At 38.9% G+C, this 17,500-nt stretch overlaps 3 protein-coding genes across 4 annotated transcripts in view; all 3 read left to right on the forward strand.

The window, feature by feature from the left end:
• The window catches only part of LOC138043568 (uncharacterized), an 80,923-nt gene that overhangs the window by 38,423 nt on the left and 25,000 nt on the right, over window positions 1-17,500 (forward strand). The gene's annotated exons all lie outside the window — the stretch shown is intronic.
• On the forward strand, window positions 11,417-11,888 carry LOC138043573 (ATP-dependent DNA helicase Q1-like). Its single transcript, XM_068889928.1, has one exon. The coding sequence runs from the start codon at window positions 11,418-11,420 to the stop codon at window positions 11,886-11,888; it is 471 nt and encodes a 156-aa protein (XP_068746029.1). The 5' UTR covers window position 11,417.
• LOC138042695 (uncharacterized) lies at window positions 13,794-15,065 on the forward strand. The gene has a single exon (XM_068888660.1). The coding sequence runs from the start codon at window positions 13,794-13,796 to the stop codon at window positions 15,063-15,065; it is 1,272 nt and encodes a 423-aa protein (XP_068744761.1).

A 17,500-nucleotide genomic window follows, 5' to 3' on the forward strand; every position in this document is an offset into this window, starting at 1 on the left:
ATAGTCCGTGGACCGGTCCGTAAGGCAGTCCATGGACCCGGTCCGTGTGGGGAGTGTGGCAGGGGGGGGGGGGGGGAGGGGGTCCATGGACTGGGGATCATTGTTTTCGGGTCACCCGGCTTGAGGTGTACAGAACAACCGCAACAATGGAAAAACACGTTTTCAAAATTTTTCTCTGATTTCTTTGATTTTTTTTTTTTTTTTTTCTTTTGGCAATCGCGAAAAAAACTTCCCACAAACAAGCCTGCGGTGAAGTCTCTCCCTTTCCCGATAATGTCCTGTCTAATCTTCATCTTCATTTTCAAGTCTTCTCCGAGAGCCTTTCCACGATTATAGAGCCTTCCATATGCGCTCAGTTCTGCCGTTATCGCAGTTATTCCAAATTTGACAAATCGTAACTAGTACTAAGCTGGCCGAACTGACCGTAACTTTCCTGACCGCGTGTGTCGCGATACAAAGATCATATACGAAAACGAAACGTGAAGGTGATCTAACACTTATACGATCGAAGTGTTGATAAAAAAAGTCAATCGTGAATTCATAATCAGTGATAGAAATCAAACTAAATCAATTCAAAAAACAGAACAATAAATCCCAAGTCATTCACAACACTAAGTTTAGCCTGCACCTTACCATGAATAATAATTAAAATATGCTGAGATAAGCTGACCACGGGGCGTTACAAGGAACGCCTAAATACATATGCTATTGCGTGTTGTTATATTTTGGGAGTCATACGATTAGTGCTAAACTCCGCCGGAGCATCTCTGCAATCCTTGTCCTAGTGAATCCCAATCCTCGCAGTTCTTCTATCATCTTAACAGGAATTTTGAGAGACAGTCTTCCGGAATTTTTTCTTTTTTCCCCATCTGTCGTAACTGTACAGAGTAATAGTCCGGCAACGAGGCACACAAAGCGTGTCAAGGTTGCAGCCGCACTCATTCATCGACCTAAGCAGGCTCTTTGTTTATTTATTTTTTATTTTTTTATTTTTTGCCACAGAAAGAAGAAATTAAAATACAAATATGAACAATCAAAAAAGAGAAGATGGAAAGAAAAATTATTGAATTACATTGGTGGCGAGGAGGCCTAAAAGAAACTACTAAGCTTATGTAAATTAGGCCTCCCCAAGTAAAAGCATCTATCTATTGTTGACATGCAAGTTGGCAACGGAGAATACAATTGTTACAAACATTTAGTTATTTAACGTGTTGAAATATAAAGTAATGAACGGAAATTAAAAACAGTTTGAACTTACAAGTTGGTAATGAAGCATACAATTACAAACACTTAGTCATTTAATTAAGGTGTTGAAATATGAAAACAGTTGTGAAAGTAAAATTACAGGGTGAAAACAATTTGACACAGGAAGAACAAAATACTTAATTTTCAGAATAGTTGTTAAAAAAGAATGACTTAAGTGCTTTCTTGAAGGAAGCTGTTGAGGAAGAATTCATTATATCAATGTCAAGAGAATTGTAAAATTTAGGTCCCTGATAGAAAACAGAAAATTGTTTAATGTTAGTCCGACAGAAAGGCAGACGAAATGCATGAGAGTTTCTCGAATAATATGTGTGAATTTGACTGTTTAGAGTGAATTTGCTAGCTAACTTGGGAGGAAGAGTTCGAATTTGATAGGAGAACATGAATTGACCAAGTTGTAACAGGTTAAGATCATGGAATTTTAGGATTCCAAGTTTCTTAAATATAGGGTCAGAATGAGCATTAAAATGAGATTTATCTATGATTCTCACCACTCTTTTCTGCAATTTTACCAGACGAACAAGGTTAGTTTTATAGGTGGACGCCCAAACTATATTACTGTAAAAGAAGTAAGGATAAACAAGTGAAAAGTACAATACACGTAAAGAGTATGAAGATAAATAAAAACTTGATTTCTGTATCATTCCAATTGATTTCGACACTTTGTTAGCCACATGAGAGATCTCAGACTTCCAGGTTACGTTTTCATCGATGATCACACCCAAGAAGACTGTTTCTTTAACTTGATCAATTTGTTGTTTATTTATCAAAATTTGAAAATTATAACTTCTACGTTTTTGGTTTGGTTTGAACACTATGAACTTGGTCTTTTTAAGATTCAGTGAAAGCTTATTAACCCTAAACCATACTGACAACTTATTTAACTCGATATTCAGCTGATTAACCAAATAATCAGGATCTTTACCAGACAGAAAAACGTTGGTATCGTCCGCGAATAAAATCAGTTGTAGTGCCGTAGATGCATTGACTATATCATTAATGTAAAGAAGAAAAAATAAAGGCCCTAGAATAGAGCCCTGAGGAACCCCACAGGATATATTAAAGCGAGAAGAAACATGACCGTTGAAATCTACAAATTGTAATCTGTTAGAAAAATAGCTTTTTACCCATTTTAAGGCCAGTCCACGTATACCATAGTGTTCCAGTTTGTCAAATAAAATATTATGATTAACTGTATCGAATGCTTTTGAGAGATCAAGGAAAATACCAACAGCTATATCACCACGATCTAAAGCAGAGGAAATCTTATCATACAAATCAATCAAAGCAAGTGTAGGGGAGTGATTTTTCCTAAAGCCATATTGCTCATCACAAAGGACATTTAAATTAGTTAGATAATCATTTAAACGGTTATAAATTATTCTCTCAAGAAATTTGGAAAAACTAGGTAGAACTGAAACAGGTCTATAGTTAGTGAACAACGACTGGTCATCAGCTTTGAATAAAGGTATTACCCGTGCTATCTTCATTTGATCTGGTACAATGCCATGAGCAATCGACAAGTTAATAATGTGAGCCAAAGGTTCAGAGATTAATTGGATAGATTCCTTTATGAGGGACATTGGAATGTTATCATAACCCGCAGCTTTGTTGGATGCAAATGATTGAGCAATAACAATAATTTCTTCTTTTGTTGCCGGATTGAAAAAGATAGATTTTGCAAAAGATCCTGAAAGAAAGTCTTTATGAGAAAAAGGATGAGATTGTATTTCTTTTCACGGCAAGGTTAGGACCAATACTGGAGAAATACTTACAAAATTTATTCGCGATGATAACTGGATCAGATATTTCTTGACCCTCAGATGTGAATATTGAGTTTACTTTAGGCTTTGATTTCTTCCGATTCAAGATGTCATTAAGAATTTTCCAAGTTTGCATATTCTAATTTCTTCTCATAATATAATCGTCTAGCCGATCTCAAAATGTGATTTAATTTGTTTTTGAAAGACTTATAGAGTAGATTGTTATTCTGTGTCGGTTTATGAAGGAATTGTTTATAAAGTTTGTTTTTCCTTTTAATCGACTTGAGAAGAGCTTTAGTTAACCACGGTTTTTTAATAGATCTCTTCTTCGGAATCAATTTCCTAACAGGAAAACAGTCATTGTATATTTTGGTAATTTTATTAAGAAAACTGGTGTATGCAGTATGTGGATCATTGTAACCTGCGAGTGAAGACCACTCAACACCCTCAAGTTTTTCAACAAACTTGGACCGATTAATTGGGTTCTTATCTCGGACAAAAATGGGATCTTGTCTAGAATGATGTCCTAGAGTGTTGTCCGAATGAATAGAAAAAACAGGAAGATGATCTGAGATGTCAGTAAACAATAAACCACTTCTCGAACGAACAAAGAAATTGTGCACAAAAATATTATCAATTAAAGTAGCCGTGTGAGGGGTGATACGTGTGGGACGTGTAATCAAAGGGAGTAACATATTAGAATACATTTCATCAAGAAATTGGCCCGTAGAATGATGGTGTTGGTAGTTCATTAAATTAATGTTGAAATCGCCCAATAAAAAACATATCTTATTTTCCCTAGAGATTTTGCCTAACGATTCATTGATTTTGGTCAAGAATTCGTCAACACCTTGGTTGGGTGGTCGGTAAACAATGCCAACAATTATGTTTTTAACCCCTGGTCTTAACACCTCAATAAACAATGATTCAGCGATTTCAACATCTCTGAAACAAAAATCTTCTCGCTCTTTAAACTCAATATCATTAGAAACATATAGTCCTACACCGCCACCAGGTCTACTTTGCCTATATTTGTGGACAAACCTAAAGCCATCAATATCAACCGAGTGAAAAGAATCGCTCAGCCAGGTCTCAGAAATACCGACGATAGAAAAATTAATCTCTAAAGATGATAATAAATTAGTCAGGTTATTTATATTACGCTGGAGACTACGAATATTCAAATGGAGTAGAGAAAAATCGGCATCTGAATATTGTTCACGTTTAAGCATTTCGTTAAATTGATTTTCTATAAAGTAATCGCAAGGTGTCTCTCTTGCATTGAAATGAATGTCAGGGTCAAGACTGTCAGTCTGAGTCAGAGAAGCGTTTAAGTTCGTGAGAATAGGATTGTAATAAAGGCTAGAAAACCTCTCGGAGTTGAAGTGAACAGGACCGTTCTGAAGTTCATAAAGAGCAAGTGAAAAGCTAGAATCATCGAGGTGATTAAAAGGGAGTATATCCGTAAATGTAGTTTCAAACATGCTTCGTGTGTAAATTAACAAAGAAAAAAATATATATATAATAATAATAACAGTAAATAAACTTATCTGAAGTAAGAGGGTTTATCTTTCACAATTAATTTGTCCAAGACAAAGTACGCAATTTTCCCTTTTCTTTTGGCTTCCTCCCATTGTGGTCGCTGTTCATCTCTCTTCTCAAGGGTTTCCTGAGCAAGATCTTCCTTGATGTAGATCCCAGCGGGTTTAATTCTCCTCGAACTTTTGATGATCAATTCCTTCTGCTTCCAGTCTCGAAGCCGGCAAACAATTGTACGAGGACGTCTCCTAGTACCAGTAACAATCTTACCAACACGATGGGCACGTTCAATGCTCGGCTCGAATTCCAAATTAAGTTTATCTTTGAGGACTTCTTTTACTTTTTCCTCTGTAACGTTCCACGATTCGTTCTCCGCCTCCAATATCCCATCAATTCGGATGTTATTCCTTCGACTTTGATTCTCTAAATACTCTAGTTTGTCCATGTGGTAATCGATGGAGTCATAAATGTCTTCGATATCGGCCTCGACGTTCGCAAGTTTGGTTGCATATGGCTTCAGATCGTCAATATCTCTTTGGGAGAATTCAAGACTCTTCTTAAGATCTTTTGCATCTACTTGACAAATGTTTAAACCTGCCTTTAGTTCAGCCACAGTTCCAATCACTGCATCTAATCGAGAATTAACATTTTCTAGGAGAGACTGTAAAAGGGATTTAAACATTCTTTCCTGAACTTGAAGCATCTCTCTCAACATGGCGGTCGTCACAAATTCTCCGTGCGGATTCATTTCAGCTCCAGCGCCGACAGATGTCTTCGAATTTCGGGTTTCAGGCATGACGTTGGCAAAGGCAAAATTTGTTTTTAAGACAGACTTGTGTTAGTAGTTAATCTTAAACAAAAGTACTTAAATAGAGTAACCAAAACGTACGGAGCAAATCTTTGGCATCCGTTCTGCACAACTGCACCTGCTTATAGCCTGTTCCAGGCTCTCAGATAGTCGAGAAAACGAAAACCAAGAACTTCGGCCCTGCGCTTTTGCAGCTTCTGTGTCAAAGGTCTCAAATATTAGAAAAATTTAGCATCGCGTTTCCGTGAAACGGGAAACGGGAAACGTCAAACGGCAGGCTGTTGCTTGTCATAAAAGCTTGAAAATTATCTTATTCTAACTTTCCTCTCTCGTTATAGAAGTTGCGCGGCATTTGTAGATAAAGGCAAAAAAAAGAACTAAAATCAGACCAGCTTCTTTGATTTTTGGCAAAACGCAAATTTCAGTTTCACGTTTGCCGTCTGCCGTAAACGCAAAGCTAAATCTATCTGTTCTACCCACATTCTTCTCGTAGAAACTTAGGACAATTAAATTCTATGTCAAATTCCTCTTCCCTCTCTGCCGCCATCGTTTGTTCTATAACTTGCACAGGTTACTCTGGTTCTATGTGGCCGCGCTCGTCCCAGGAAGATTGAACATATATTTTCAGGTTGCATATAATAACGCAAGGATTGGATTAAATGAATATTCTTGTTATTGGATTGAATCAATATATGCGGTATCAGTTTTCATTAAATATAAAATTAAAAGATTGGATTGAATCAACATACTTGCGGCATTGAATTGCAAATAAAATTTATGGACTGGATTGAATCGTAAGAAACAGTTTGAATTGAACCAACATTGGTAGCATTGATTGCATTGAATGCTTTTTATTGCTTTAAATTTAACCTTTATTTAAAGGATTGAACATATTTATCTAAGATTAAATTTAGCTGCAAACGGCTTGCTATACATTCTCCATCTTCTTCTGTCACAGTTCTAGTAGGGCCCACATATTTTTGGAAACAAGTGCTTTATCAAAAACTAGGAGAGGCTGAGAACATATTTTTTTTTTTTATTTTATTTTTTTTTATTTAAACATATTAGTAATTGTTTGCCCCAAAAGCACCTAGGCTTATCAAGGGGGCTCACAATAATACATTAATCAGGCTTAACTCTAAACAGACGGACACAAACATTACACAAAGTCACAACAATCACTATTACATAACTAAAGGTGTATTAATTAAACAGATAGACTATTTGTACTAAATAAAAAAAAATATATATATAGAAGAGTATTAAATATAGTAAGTCTCTTCTACTAACTAAATGGTTAAGAACATATGAACATATGTTGCATTCTAAGTGACACCTATCTCCTTGTCAGATATACTTCCTCCATACAAACTACTCACAAATGTAATCCAAACATTTGGGGAAATTCCTACAAGACCTTTGAAGGTGTTGTGGGACTTGTATTCAGAATAAAGTTCACTTTGTTTCTCAAGATCTTGAGTCTGGCATTTTATATTTCTGTGCAGGTCTATTTTGCATCTTATGTTTTCAAACTTGCCCTTAATCTGCTCTTTTGAAGACCATGTAAGTAAGCTTTCTAGCATCAAATATAGGTAATTAGCCCATGTTATAGTTATATCTGAAACAACTTGCTCTGAAATACTGAACCTAAACGCGAGATCACGCTCAAATAAACCAAGTCTTGAACGGGTCAAAAAAAAAAAAGCCAAAACTCATCAATCGGTTACAAACTCCTGGCGCAACCAACATTTTGTGTCCAGGAAACCTATTTCTTTGCCTGTCATGAAAGGAAATTTATCTTCAAAATTAAGAGAATCAGTAGTATCACGTACAAAACTGAAATAAGTTAATTTTGGGGCATTAGGCTCTACATATTTCCAGAATTCTGATAAAGTTACATAGTCTGCAAATCCGGTATAAAATTTTATATCTTCATTACTGCAAGCTGGCTATAGTAATAGGTAGGAGAAGCCTTCGGACTCTGCTGCAAGGGCCGGAGCCACTTGCATGCTAGGCGGGTCCGGAGGCATGCTTCCCCGGGAAATTTTAAAACTATTGGCTTCAAATGGTTGCATCTGGTGCATTTTAGGGTAAACTGAGCCCCGATTAGATAGCATTAAGATAACAGTAATGAAGAGTCACACAAGACTTTCGATTTTCGAATTAAAATTGCATTCCGCCAGAAGCATTATTATAAAAAAGGATAACTTTTGTACAAGCAAGTACTTCTCAACTGTGAAAGTGAGAAACTCAGTTGCTAAAAGTTGACTCATAATATGTGATAGAGTCATTTAAACTGAAGGCTTCAGATCTTCAAATCATTTTAGCAATACATTATCTCAATGTAAAGCTATGGGTTTCCGGGGCTAAACACCTGATACCGTTTGAAAAAAACTTAGAAATTTGCGGAATCCCAGCGTCAACCCGACGAGATCGTTTATACACCATCTTGTTTGTACCTGCAACAACCGTGACCGCTGACCATCTGTTCGGCTCGCTTTCCCACGCCATTAGCACGCAAGGCGTTCCTATAGAAACGATTGTGTGCGGCTCGTGCGGCTCGGATTTACGTGGTGTATATTTTAGTCACAATTTGAACTGGAAGTATTTAAGAGACCTTATAGCCTGGGAAACGATGAAAGCTTGCAGTATGCAGTCGACACCTAGTGATTAAAGGGACAACATAGTAAGAGAAATGATGATACTTAATTAGTAAAATTTGTACTTTATAGTTTACAGTGATGAACAAAATCTCGAAACAACCTCATCCTGAATACAAGTCTGACAACTGTGAATTCGAAGTAAGCAGCAGATATTGTGTTGTAGGCGGCCAAATAGCCGGCTGCCGGCACATTTTGACTGGACTGTTACTACCTGAAATTCTTTCCAGACCAAACTTGGAAATCCTCTCCTTTGCTTTAAATTCTTGTAATTCTTGAGGCAACTTTCCATTTTCCATCTTTATTTCTTCCATCCACTTGTAAAGTGTTCAGTAGTGACCGAATACAACATAATCTTTTTGGAAATCGTCTGCAATTTCTTCCTGGTCGTTATATTCATGAGCACTCTCGGCTCTTGTTATCCCATCAGATTTCTCAAATTTCCGCGCTACAGAGCGATCCTTTATCCACTTTTGTCCAAGGAAAGACCGATGGTACGCTTCAAGTCTCGTCTATGACCAGTCAGAGTCCGTTTAAAATCCATCGGCAAGAAGTGTTCAGAAAAACAGAACCTATTTCCTTCCGTGGCAAAGACGCCATCTCCTCTTTTCATACGAATTTCCCACTTCTTCAGTTGTTGTGAGTCCGATGGAAACGCACGAAACAATAAATCGGGTCGATTTTCACTTTGGTCATTACAGTTTGCAGCTGTGTAACTATCATCATAACTTTATTTATACTCGAATCAATTGGAGCTTGTTAGGCTCCTATAGCTAGCGTATACAGCTAATGTTTCGAGTTAACAAATAATTGATGAAAATTAGTTGAGAACTAAAAGTATTCGAGTCAAAAATCGGCTAAAGAATAAGCGGTAAATTTACACATTAATTAGGAAATTGAGAGGAAGTAAAATTAATTAAATGATATACGACTAAATAATAAAACTAAATAGTATGAAAACGAGAAGATTGAATAAAAATCTATGTACAACATAAATAGCAATTACAAGTAACGAATGTTATTTTTCTAATTTGAGATACAAAATTTTTAATGGTGGGAGCAGTTCTTAAATCATCCTGCAAGGAGTTCCATATCTTCAGACCGTAATACCTGAAAGTATGGAGTCCATACTTGGACGTGTTTGCTCTTGGTAGGATAAGCTTCATTTTACCACGCAGATTACATTTGTTACTTCTTAATGACAGAAGACCACTAAAAGGTGTTGATGTAGTTGCATAGATTACTTTGTATATGAGTATGTACATGCCCTGAAACCTTTTATTTCAATGCAGGCTTTGCATATTTGCCTTTACTATAGGTACTCAGTGATGTTGTCATTAAAAATATATCGCATAGCACGCTCGTTTAGCTTTTCGAGTTTGCCAGTTGCTGTTTTGCCACAATACATCCATACGGTAGAGCAATAGGCGATTGAGGTAGAATATACGCTTTGTACAACAAAAGTTTTGTTTTAGTACTCAACAGCTTCTTAAACCTGCTTATGATCGCTATTTGTTTGCTTGTTTTCTTACACAATGATGTAACATGTTTACTAAAGTTCATATTTTCATCTATGCGAATACCAAGTAGCTTGCAACTTATGTTTGGCTTTCACTGGAAGAAAAAATGGATTTACTCGAGTTTGCGAATTGAGCAAATATGTAGCAAATTTAGGGCTCTAAATTTGCTTTAACTTTGGTTTGACAGGTAAAGCCTACGCAAAGTTGAAGGTTTGTTTTGTAGGAATTTGTGTGCAAATGTTAAGGAAATGTAATTATTTGCTTGGCATTTGCGTGGTATGCAAATCTTTAATGTTTCCACAGATTTGCTCAAATTTGCTTCACCGCAAAGATACATCATCTTCGTTTTGTTGTCATAGGCAATGTGCAGATGATATTTGTTACACATTTTACTGCTGTGGCAAACTTTCAATTTTTACATAACCGTTATATTATTGAACGAAAATTGCACTGATATTCGGAAGCTTTTGAGTTTCACCAGCGGCAGCGTCCTACAACGAAACCAACCAATGGTAAACAAAATGCTTAGGCCTTCCTCGTTCCCAGGATCTTTTCGGAGGGGCAATTGTCCGCCATTTTGAATCACCCCGCCGCAAAGACCCTGGAAACGAGGTTTTGTGACGATGAAAATTTGGTTATCGCACAGGCTCCCCAAGCTGAAAATACGTGGTGTATGCGACAGTTTGTGTATAAAGAGAATTGTATGGGAAAATCACCGATCGTAAAAAAATTGTGTAAATAACTATCTCATTTGAAATAAAGTTTTCCTACCTCAAATGTGTGACGAACTTGTCTCTTTTGCCGAGTTTAGAGCCATTCTGACGCCGTTTAGTGAAGTTATCCGGAAGGCCGTTACTAAAATAATAGGAAGGCCGACCCCTCCATCCATCGCTGGCCATACCTCACTCCACAAATCGTTTTCTCCTCAACAGGAAAAGTCCCGAATCGCAATAAAAACAACAGTTCCATAAAGCCCAATAAATTTCACTCCAAATACGTGTGTTTCGGCGGCCGAAAGACTCGTGAAGAACGAAAACTTTGCCTTAAAATTCACCTCTTCGGCTTTCCTCAGAGGCTTGTGACCGGGCAGTCAACAACGGAAACTCGCAAGATGGTTTCAGCCTCAACTCTGATTGGACCATTTGAATTTGACCGCGCGCTGGCAACACGACCGTTGTTGACTGCCCGATAACAAGTCAACAACGGTCGTGTTGCCAGCGCGCGGTCAAATTCAAATGGTCCAATCAGAGTTGAGGCTAAAACCATCTTGTGAGTTTCCGTTGTTGACTGCCCTGTCACAAGCCTCTGAGGAAAGCCGAAGAGGTGAATTTTAAGGCAAAGTTTTCGTTCTTCACGAGTCTTTCGGCCGCCGAAACACACGTATTTGGAGTGAAATTTATTGGGCTTTATGGAACTGTTATTTTTATTACGATTCGGGACTTTTCCTGTTGAGGAGAAAACGATTTGTGGAGTGAGGTCTGGCCAGCGATGGATGGAGTGGTCGGCCTTCCTATTACTTTAGTAACGGCCATCCGGATAACTTCACCAAACGGCGTCAGAATGGCTCTAAACTCGGCAAAAGAGACAAGTTCGTCACACATTTGAGGTAGGAAAACTTTATTTCAAATGAGATAGTTATTTACACAATTTTTTTACGATCGGTGACTTTCCCCAGTCTCCTTCGCAGCCGTTTTTTGGATGTCACGCAACGCTCCTCCCAAAGAACCGGCTGCTTAAACCGGAACCACATTCCTTTCCCTTTTTCAACCAATCACAGCCCCCCTCACATAAGCCCGAGGCAGGCCCGCCAAGATCATTTTACCAATCACAGTTCGTAATTTATCTGTGAGCCTCGAAGAAAATAATGGTGTCGCTGGAGGAGGCTTTTACCTTGGCTTCTGCGAAGTTCCAAATCCCAAATTTAAATGAGCATCAGAAGGTAGCGATTAAAGAAGTTGTCACGCAGAAGAAAGATGTATTTGTCAACCTGCCTACGGGATTTGCAAAATCTCTTATTTATGAAGCTCTTCCACTTATGTTGGACTATGCGGCCAAACTTCCAGGGCATATTGTTATCGTTGTCTCTCCACTTGTAAGCCTCATGGAGGATCAAGTAAAGTATTTACGGAGCATAGGAGTAAGTGCTGTCAACATAAGTAGCCAGACTGACAATGACCATTTGAGAATCGAGAATGGCCAATATTCAGTAGTTTTCGGGTCACCAGAAGCGTGGTTAATGAATGATCGTTGGAGAACCATGCTTGGGAATGTTGTCTATAAAAGCAAGCTATGTGCCGTGGCTATCGATGAAGCTCATGTTATAAAACTTTGGTAAGTTAAGAATCAGTTGTACGCTTGTTGTGGTTGTTTTTGTCACTAGCTGTCGAATCACGCTCTGCATTTCATAATTTGGTTATTGAAGTCTTTGCTAATATGTTCATGTAGATGCATTTTACCAGCAGACTTTTTACAACTTGTTTGTATTTTTAAACGCTCCACTTTTTGTGGAGGCCACAGTTTCTTTCAGCTCTTATTAATTTGCTTGTAAGTCAAAACAAGTTTTTCTATTAAATTTTCAGGGGAACATCACAAGATGGGAAATTGGCAGCGTTACGCGAGTGCTATGCACATCTACATGAGTTACGATCACTGGCCCCAGAAGTCCCAATAATTGCTTTGACTGCCACAGCTACCAAGTTAACCAAGGATACCATCTTAAATGTTCTACTTATGGATAACCCATATGAGATCAAAGAAAGTCCAAACAAGTTAAATTTGACTTACGTTGTAGAATGTATGCGCAGATACTGATCTTGAGTTTTATTTTGGATGGCTTATTGATGAGTTGAAAACAAAACAGGTTTCTTGCGAGAGAACAATAATATACTGTCAAACGATTAAACAAAACCCCTTCCTTGGGGGAGGTATTGATGTAACAGTTAGCAACAATATTTTTTAACTTCAAAGTAGCAATTCCATTTCAAGAAGTCAGTGAGGAAAAGAAATTCCCCTAGTTGTTACACTTACTTCCATGGTAATAAAATATCCTGAACTTTATAATACATTTTTGATATGTTTCCCCTGTGAAAACATTTCAGTTGCTTTTAAGGTGGCTTGAACCAGTTTCACTACTTTTGAGGACCTTTTTATTAGAAGGGTTGTCACAACAAAACTGTGTCACATAAAAGAAATGTTATGGTACCATATGAACCACCAATTATTGCTTAACAAAATGCACTCACTATTTTGACATAATAGGTTACCATGGCAACATGAAACTCTCCGAAAACACCCTATATTTCATCTTTATTTGCTTATATCTCAAAAATGAACTCAGTGACCCCCATTTCTTATTGTAAAATAGTAATTAGCAATTTGAGATAGGACTATCTGGAAAGTAAAAAAAAAAAATTTTTGGGAGCCAATTCAGGGCTACCTTAAAATATTTGAAAAATATTGGCTCCCAATAATTTTTTTAAACTTTGCTGACAGTTCTATCTCAAATTGCTAATTACTATTCTACAATAAAAAGTGGGGGTCACCAAGTTCATTTTTAAGATATAAGCAAGTAAAGAAGAAATAAAGGGTGTTTTTGGAGAGCTTTCCAAACCTATTACTGTAACATCTAAATAGTCAAAATAGTGAGCACATTTTGTTAAGCAATAATTGGCGTTTGATGTGGTACCATAACATTGCTGTTACGTGATACAGTATAGTAGTTATAACCCATCTAATAAGAAGGTCTCTAAAAGTGGTGAAACTGGTTTCAGCCACCTTAACTGAGTGTAAAAACCTATAAATAAAAGACCTTGTAGAAATGCACACAGCATTTACAAAATGAGCACACATGTAATTTACATCATTAAAAGCCAAAAGTGAAACAGTTTTGTAAGACCCCTTTGATATTTGACGAGTAGAACTCTCAATTCACAAACTATTTTATCTAGATCTGATACCCCAAGTGTTGTAATATTGACACCTTTGGGGATCCCCTTAGGAGCCCCTGAGTGACTTACATGGACACCCCGAAAACGGAAAACCATGTGCGTTGTGTTGGCACTTTTAAAAGGGGACACGAACATCTTAGAATCAATAGTTGTTACTAGTCGTTGAGTTTAGTATTGCTTGATTGAATGATATCATAACATGGTGTCAGAAGCGGTTTTCTGCCCTGCCGAATTGTGAGATGCGTTGACGGAAAAGCAAGTTTCCTGTGAGTTGTATTTTTGTATCTTGTATAATGGCCGAACGAGATTCTCGAACGCCCGGTCCACTGCTTTTAGACGCGAATGCTGCTGAGAACTGGAGGAAATTTTTTATGCAATTTGAGATTTACCTTGTTGCGAAGGGCAAAGATGCTAAAGCGGATAAACTGAAGGTAAACTTGCTGTTACATTGTGCTGGGCCAGAAGCTATCGAAGAGTACAGTCACTTCGTGTTTACCGATGAAGAAGACAAAGATTGCTATCAAGATGTCTGTCGCAAATTCGAGGAATTGTGCCAGGGTGCTAGAAATGTAATTTATGAGCGACTGGTGTTCAATCAGCGAAATCAGAAGGAAGGTGAAAGGATTGACAATTTCGTCAGTGAACTGAAAAGATTGTCTTTAACATGTGAATTTAGCGACCTCCGTGATTCACTCATTCGTGATCGTATTGTCGGAGGAGTTTTGTCACACGAATTGCGAGGTGAGCTGCTAAAGAAACCAGATTTAACGCTACAAACTGCTCATGATGATTGTCGTACATTCGAGGCAGCCGAACAACAGAAATACAGGTTCAATACACCAACAGAGGCGGGCTCTGAACGGTCACTTCACCCTCTCAAGGAAGTCAAGGTTCAAGAAAAGACACCTGCTCGTAACTGTAAGTTTTGTGGTTACCCGCACCCATTTACTCAGCCACCTCGCTGCCCAGCTCTTGGAAAGAAATGCAACAAGTGTAAGAAGGAAGGACACTTTGCACAAGTGTGCAAAGAATTAAGTGCTGAAGGTTCACTACTTGCAGCTGTGGAGCATGACTCTCCAACGACTCACGATGTGCACACTTATTTTGAATCAGTTGAGCTGGATAGTGTCTCCGGCACTCGAAAGAAATCTAGGAGTTTGATTACTGTCAAAATTGCTGGGAAGAATGTACAGATCAAGGCAGATACTGGTGCAGAAGCTACAGTCATTCCCTATGAGCTGTACAAGGAGATCACAAACAAACCTCTTCAGAAAATTAAGCAACCTTTGAAGGGGTGGCTTGCACCTAAACCCATCCATCCAAAGGGCTCTGTGAGGCTTCCAACTCAATATGGGAGTCGTGAACTTAACCTGTTGTATCTTGTTGTTGATGGAAATTTTACACCATTGCTGTGTTGTGATGCTTGTTTCGACTTAGAAGTCCTTGAGTTTATGAACGTTGAACTGATAACTACTGAAGAGTCAAACCAACCAACCAGAGCAAGAACTGCCAAGTTTCTTTCAAACCGATCCTGTGTTGCAGGACTATCAAGATTGTTTCAGTGATAAACCTGGCAAGCTACCGAACAAAGTACATTTGGAAGTTGACCTGTCAGTTCCTCCAGTGGTACATCCTCCCAGAAAAATTCCAATTGCACTTCTTGAACCAGCACGAGAGAAGCTCACAGAGATGGAAGAAGATGGAATTATTGTAAAAGAAGAGGAACACACCCCTTGGGTTTCATCTATGCTAGTGATTGACAAACGAAAAGTGAAACAAAAGAACACTCCACTCTCGAAGAATGATGTTCGAATTTGTATTGACCCGAGGGACCTAAACAAAGCTCTTAAGAGGCCACACTATCCAATGGTTACTGTAGAGGAGGTTGCCAACCGATTATCGGGTGCAAAGTGTTTCATGTCCCTGGATGCTTGCAGTGGATACTGGCGGCTCCCGGTGGATGATGAAAGCTCAAAGCTCTTAACATTCAATACCCCCTGGGGACGATATCGATTTACAAGGCTCCCTTTTGGCATCTCTTCGGCCCCTGAAATCTACCAAAGGGAGATGGACACACTCTTTGAAGGGGTTCCTGTGGAGATCATAGTGGATGATTTCTTGATACATGGTAAAGATCAAATCGACACTGATCAGAAATTGAGAAGAGTACTGGCTAGAAGCAGAGAGGTAGGATTGAAGTTCAATCCAAAGAAAGTGAAACTTCGTGTTCCTGAATTAAGCTATGTTGGACATGTGTTCTCTGCCGAAGGATTGAAACCTGACCCTGATAAAATCCGCGCGATCAGTGAGATGCCTCCTCCTTCTGACAAAGAAGGTGTACTTCGAATACTAGGAACTGTCAATTACCTAGACAAGTTCATTGAACACAAAGCTGATCTACAAGAGCCAATTTCACAGCTTACGCAAAAAGATGTAGCATTTGTGTGGGAGAAACCAGAGCAAGAGGCTTTTGATAAGCTCAAGTCTGTCATCACTAGTGCACCAGTGTTAGCATACTTTATTAGGGAGCTTACGCAACAGGACGGCTGGAAGACTCAGGACGGCAGAATGACGAAAAAATGTCGCGTAAGATTGGGAATGCACAGTCTCGCGCAACATTTTTTCGTCACTCTGCCGTCCTGAGTCTTCCAGCCGTCCTGTTGCGTAAGCTCTCTAATAACAGCAAAGAGAAGGTGCTAAGTGTTGATGCCAGCAGCACAGGCCTTGGTGCAGTGATCATGCAGGAGGGCAAACCAGTTGCCTTCAGTTCGAAGACATTGACTCCCTCAGAGAAGATGTATGCGAATATTGAAAGAGAGCTGTTGGCGATTGCATGGGGAGCGCAAAAGTTTCACACATATGTGTATGGGCGCAGAGTTTTTGTTGAGACAGACCACAAACCGCTGGAGTCAATCTTTCGGAAACCACTGAATGAGGCCCCTCCCAGGCTACAGAGGATGTTGCTCAAACTTACCAAGTATGACCTTGTGGTGCGTTATGTTCCCGGAAAACAGCAGGTCATTTCAGACTGCCTTAGCAGAGCACCTCTAAGTGAAACTAAACCATTCAGTGAACCCGAAGATGTCATAGGAGTTAATCTTGTTGAGGAACTTGGATTAGAAAGTAGTACCCTGAAGAGATTCAAGTACCGTTCAAGTACTGATGAGACATCCAGAGTGGTTATGGAATACGTTTTGAAAGGATGGCCCTCTGAGAAAGAAGAATTTGATGAACTTGCCCGGGAATATTGGAATTTCAGAGAAGAGCTGAGTGTTGAGGATGGCATGTTGTTTAAATCAGACAAAATTGCAGTTCCAAGACCATTGAGAGCTGAAGTGTTAGATGAAATTCATGGCGCGCACATGGGACAGAGCAAGAGCCTTTCCTTTGCGAGGGATTACGTTTTCTGGCCTTCCATTACTGCGCAAATCAAAGACAAAGTCAGTTCCTGTGCCGTGTGTAATGCGTTCCGCAACCGACAACAGAAAGAGACATTACATCCTCATGACATTCCAGGCTTACCTTGGCAAGTAGTTGGGACTGACCTGTTTGAATTTGGTGGCTAAACGTACCTGTTAGTTACTGACTTCTATTCGAAGTACTTTGAAATAGACCTGCTTCGCCAAAACACGGCCATTTGTGTTATCAACAACTTGAAGAAAATATTTTCCAGGTTTGGAATCCCAGAGAAAGTTGTCAGTGACAACGGACCGCAGTACAGCAACACCAGACATTTGTTAAGCAGAAACCATGATTTCAAGAAATTTGCTGACGAGTGGGGATTTTCCCATACAACCAGCTCACCAGAGTATCCTCAATCAAATGGCGCAGCTGAAAGAGCTGTACAGACCGTAAAACGCATTCTTAAGAAGGCTGCTGCAGAGAACAAAGACCCATTTGAGGGACTGTTAAAGTATCGCAACACCCCATTCGAAGATATTGGTGTGTCACCTGCACAGCTGCTGATGAGTCGGCGCACACGAACAATGATACCAACTCA

The sequence above is a fragment of the Montipora capricornis genome, chromosome 3 (genome assembly GCF_036669925.1).
Source record: "Montipora capricornis isolate CH-2021 chromosome 3, ASM3666992v2, whole genome shotgun sequence".
NCBI lineage: Eukaryota > Metazoa > Cnidaria > Anthozoa > Scleractinia > Acroporidae > Montipora > Montipora capricornis.

What these genes read in the sequence shown, in the direction of transcription:
- LOC138043573 (XM_068889928.1), top strand. Translation starts at nt 11,418, where the DNA reads ATGGTGTCGCTGGAGGAGGCTTTTACCTTGGCTTCTGCGAAGTTCCAA.
- LOC138042695 (XM_068888660.1), top strand. Translation starts at nt 13,794, where the DNA reads ATGGCCGAACGAGATTCTCGAACGCCCGGTCCACTGCTTTTAGACGCG.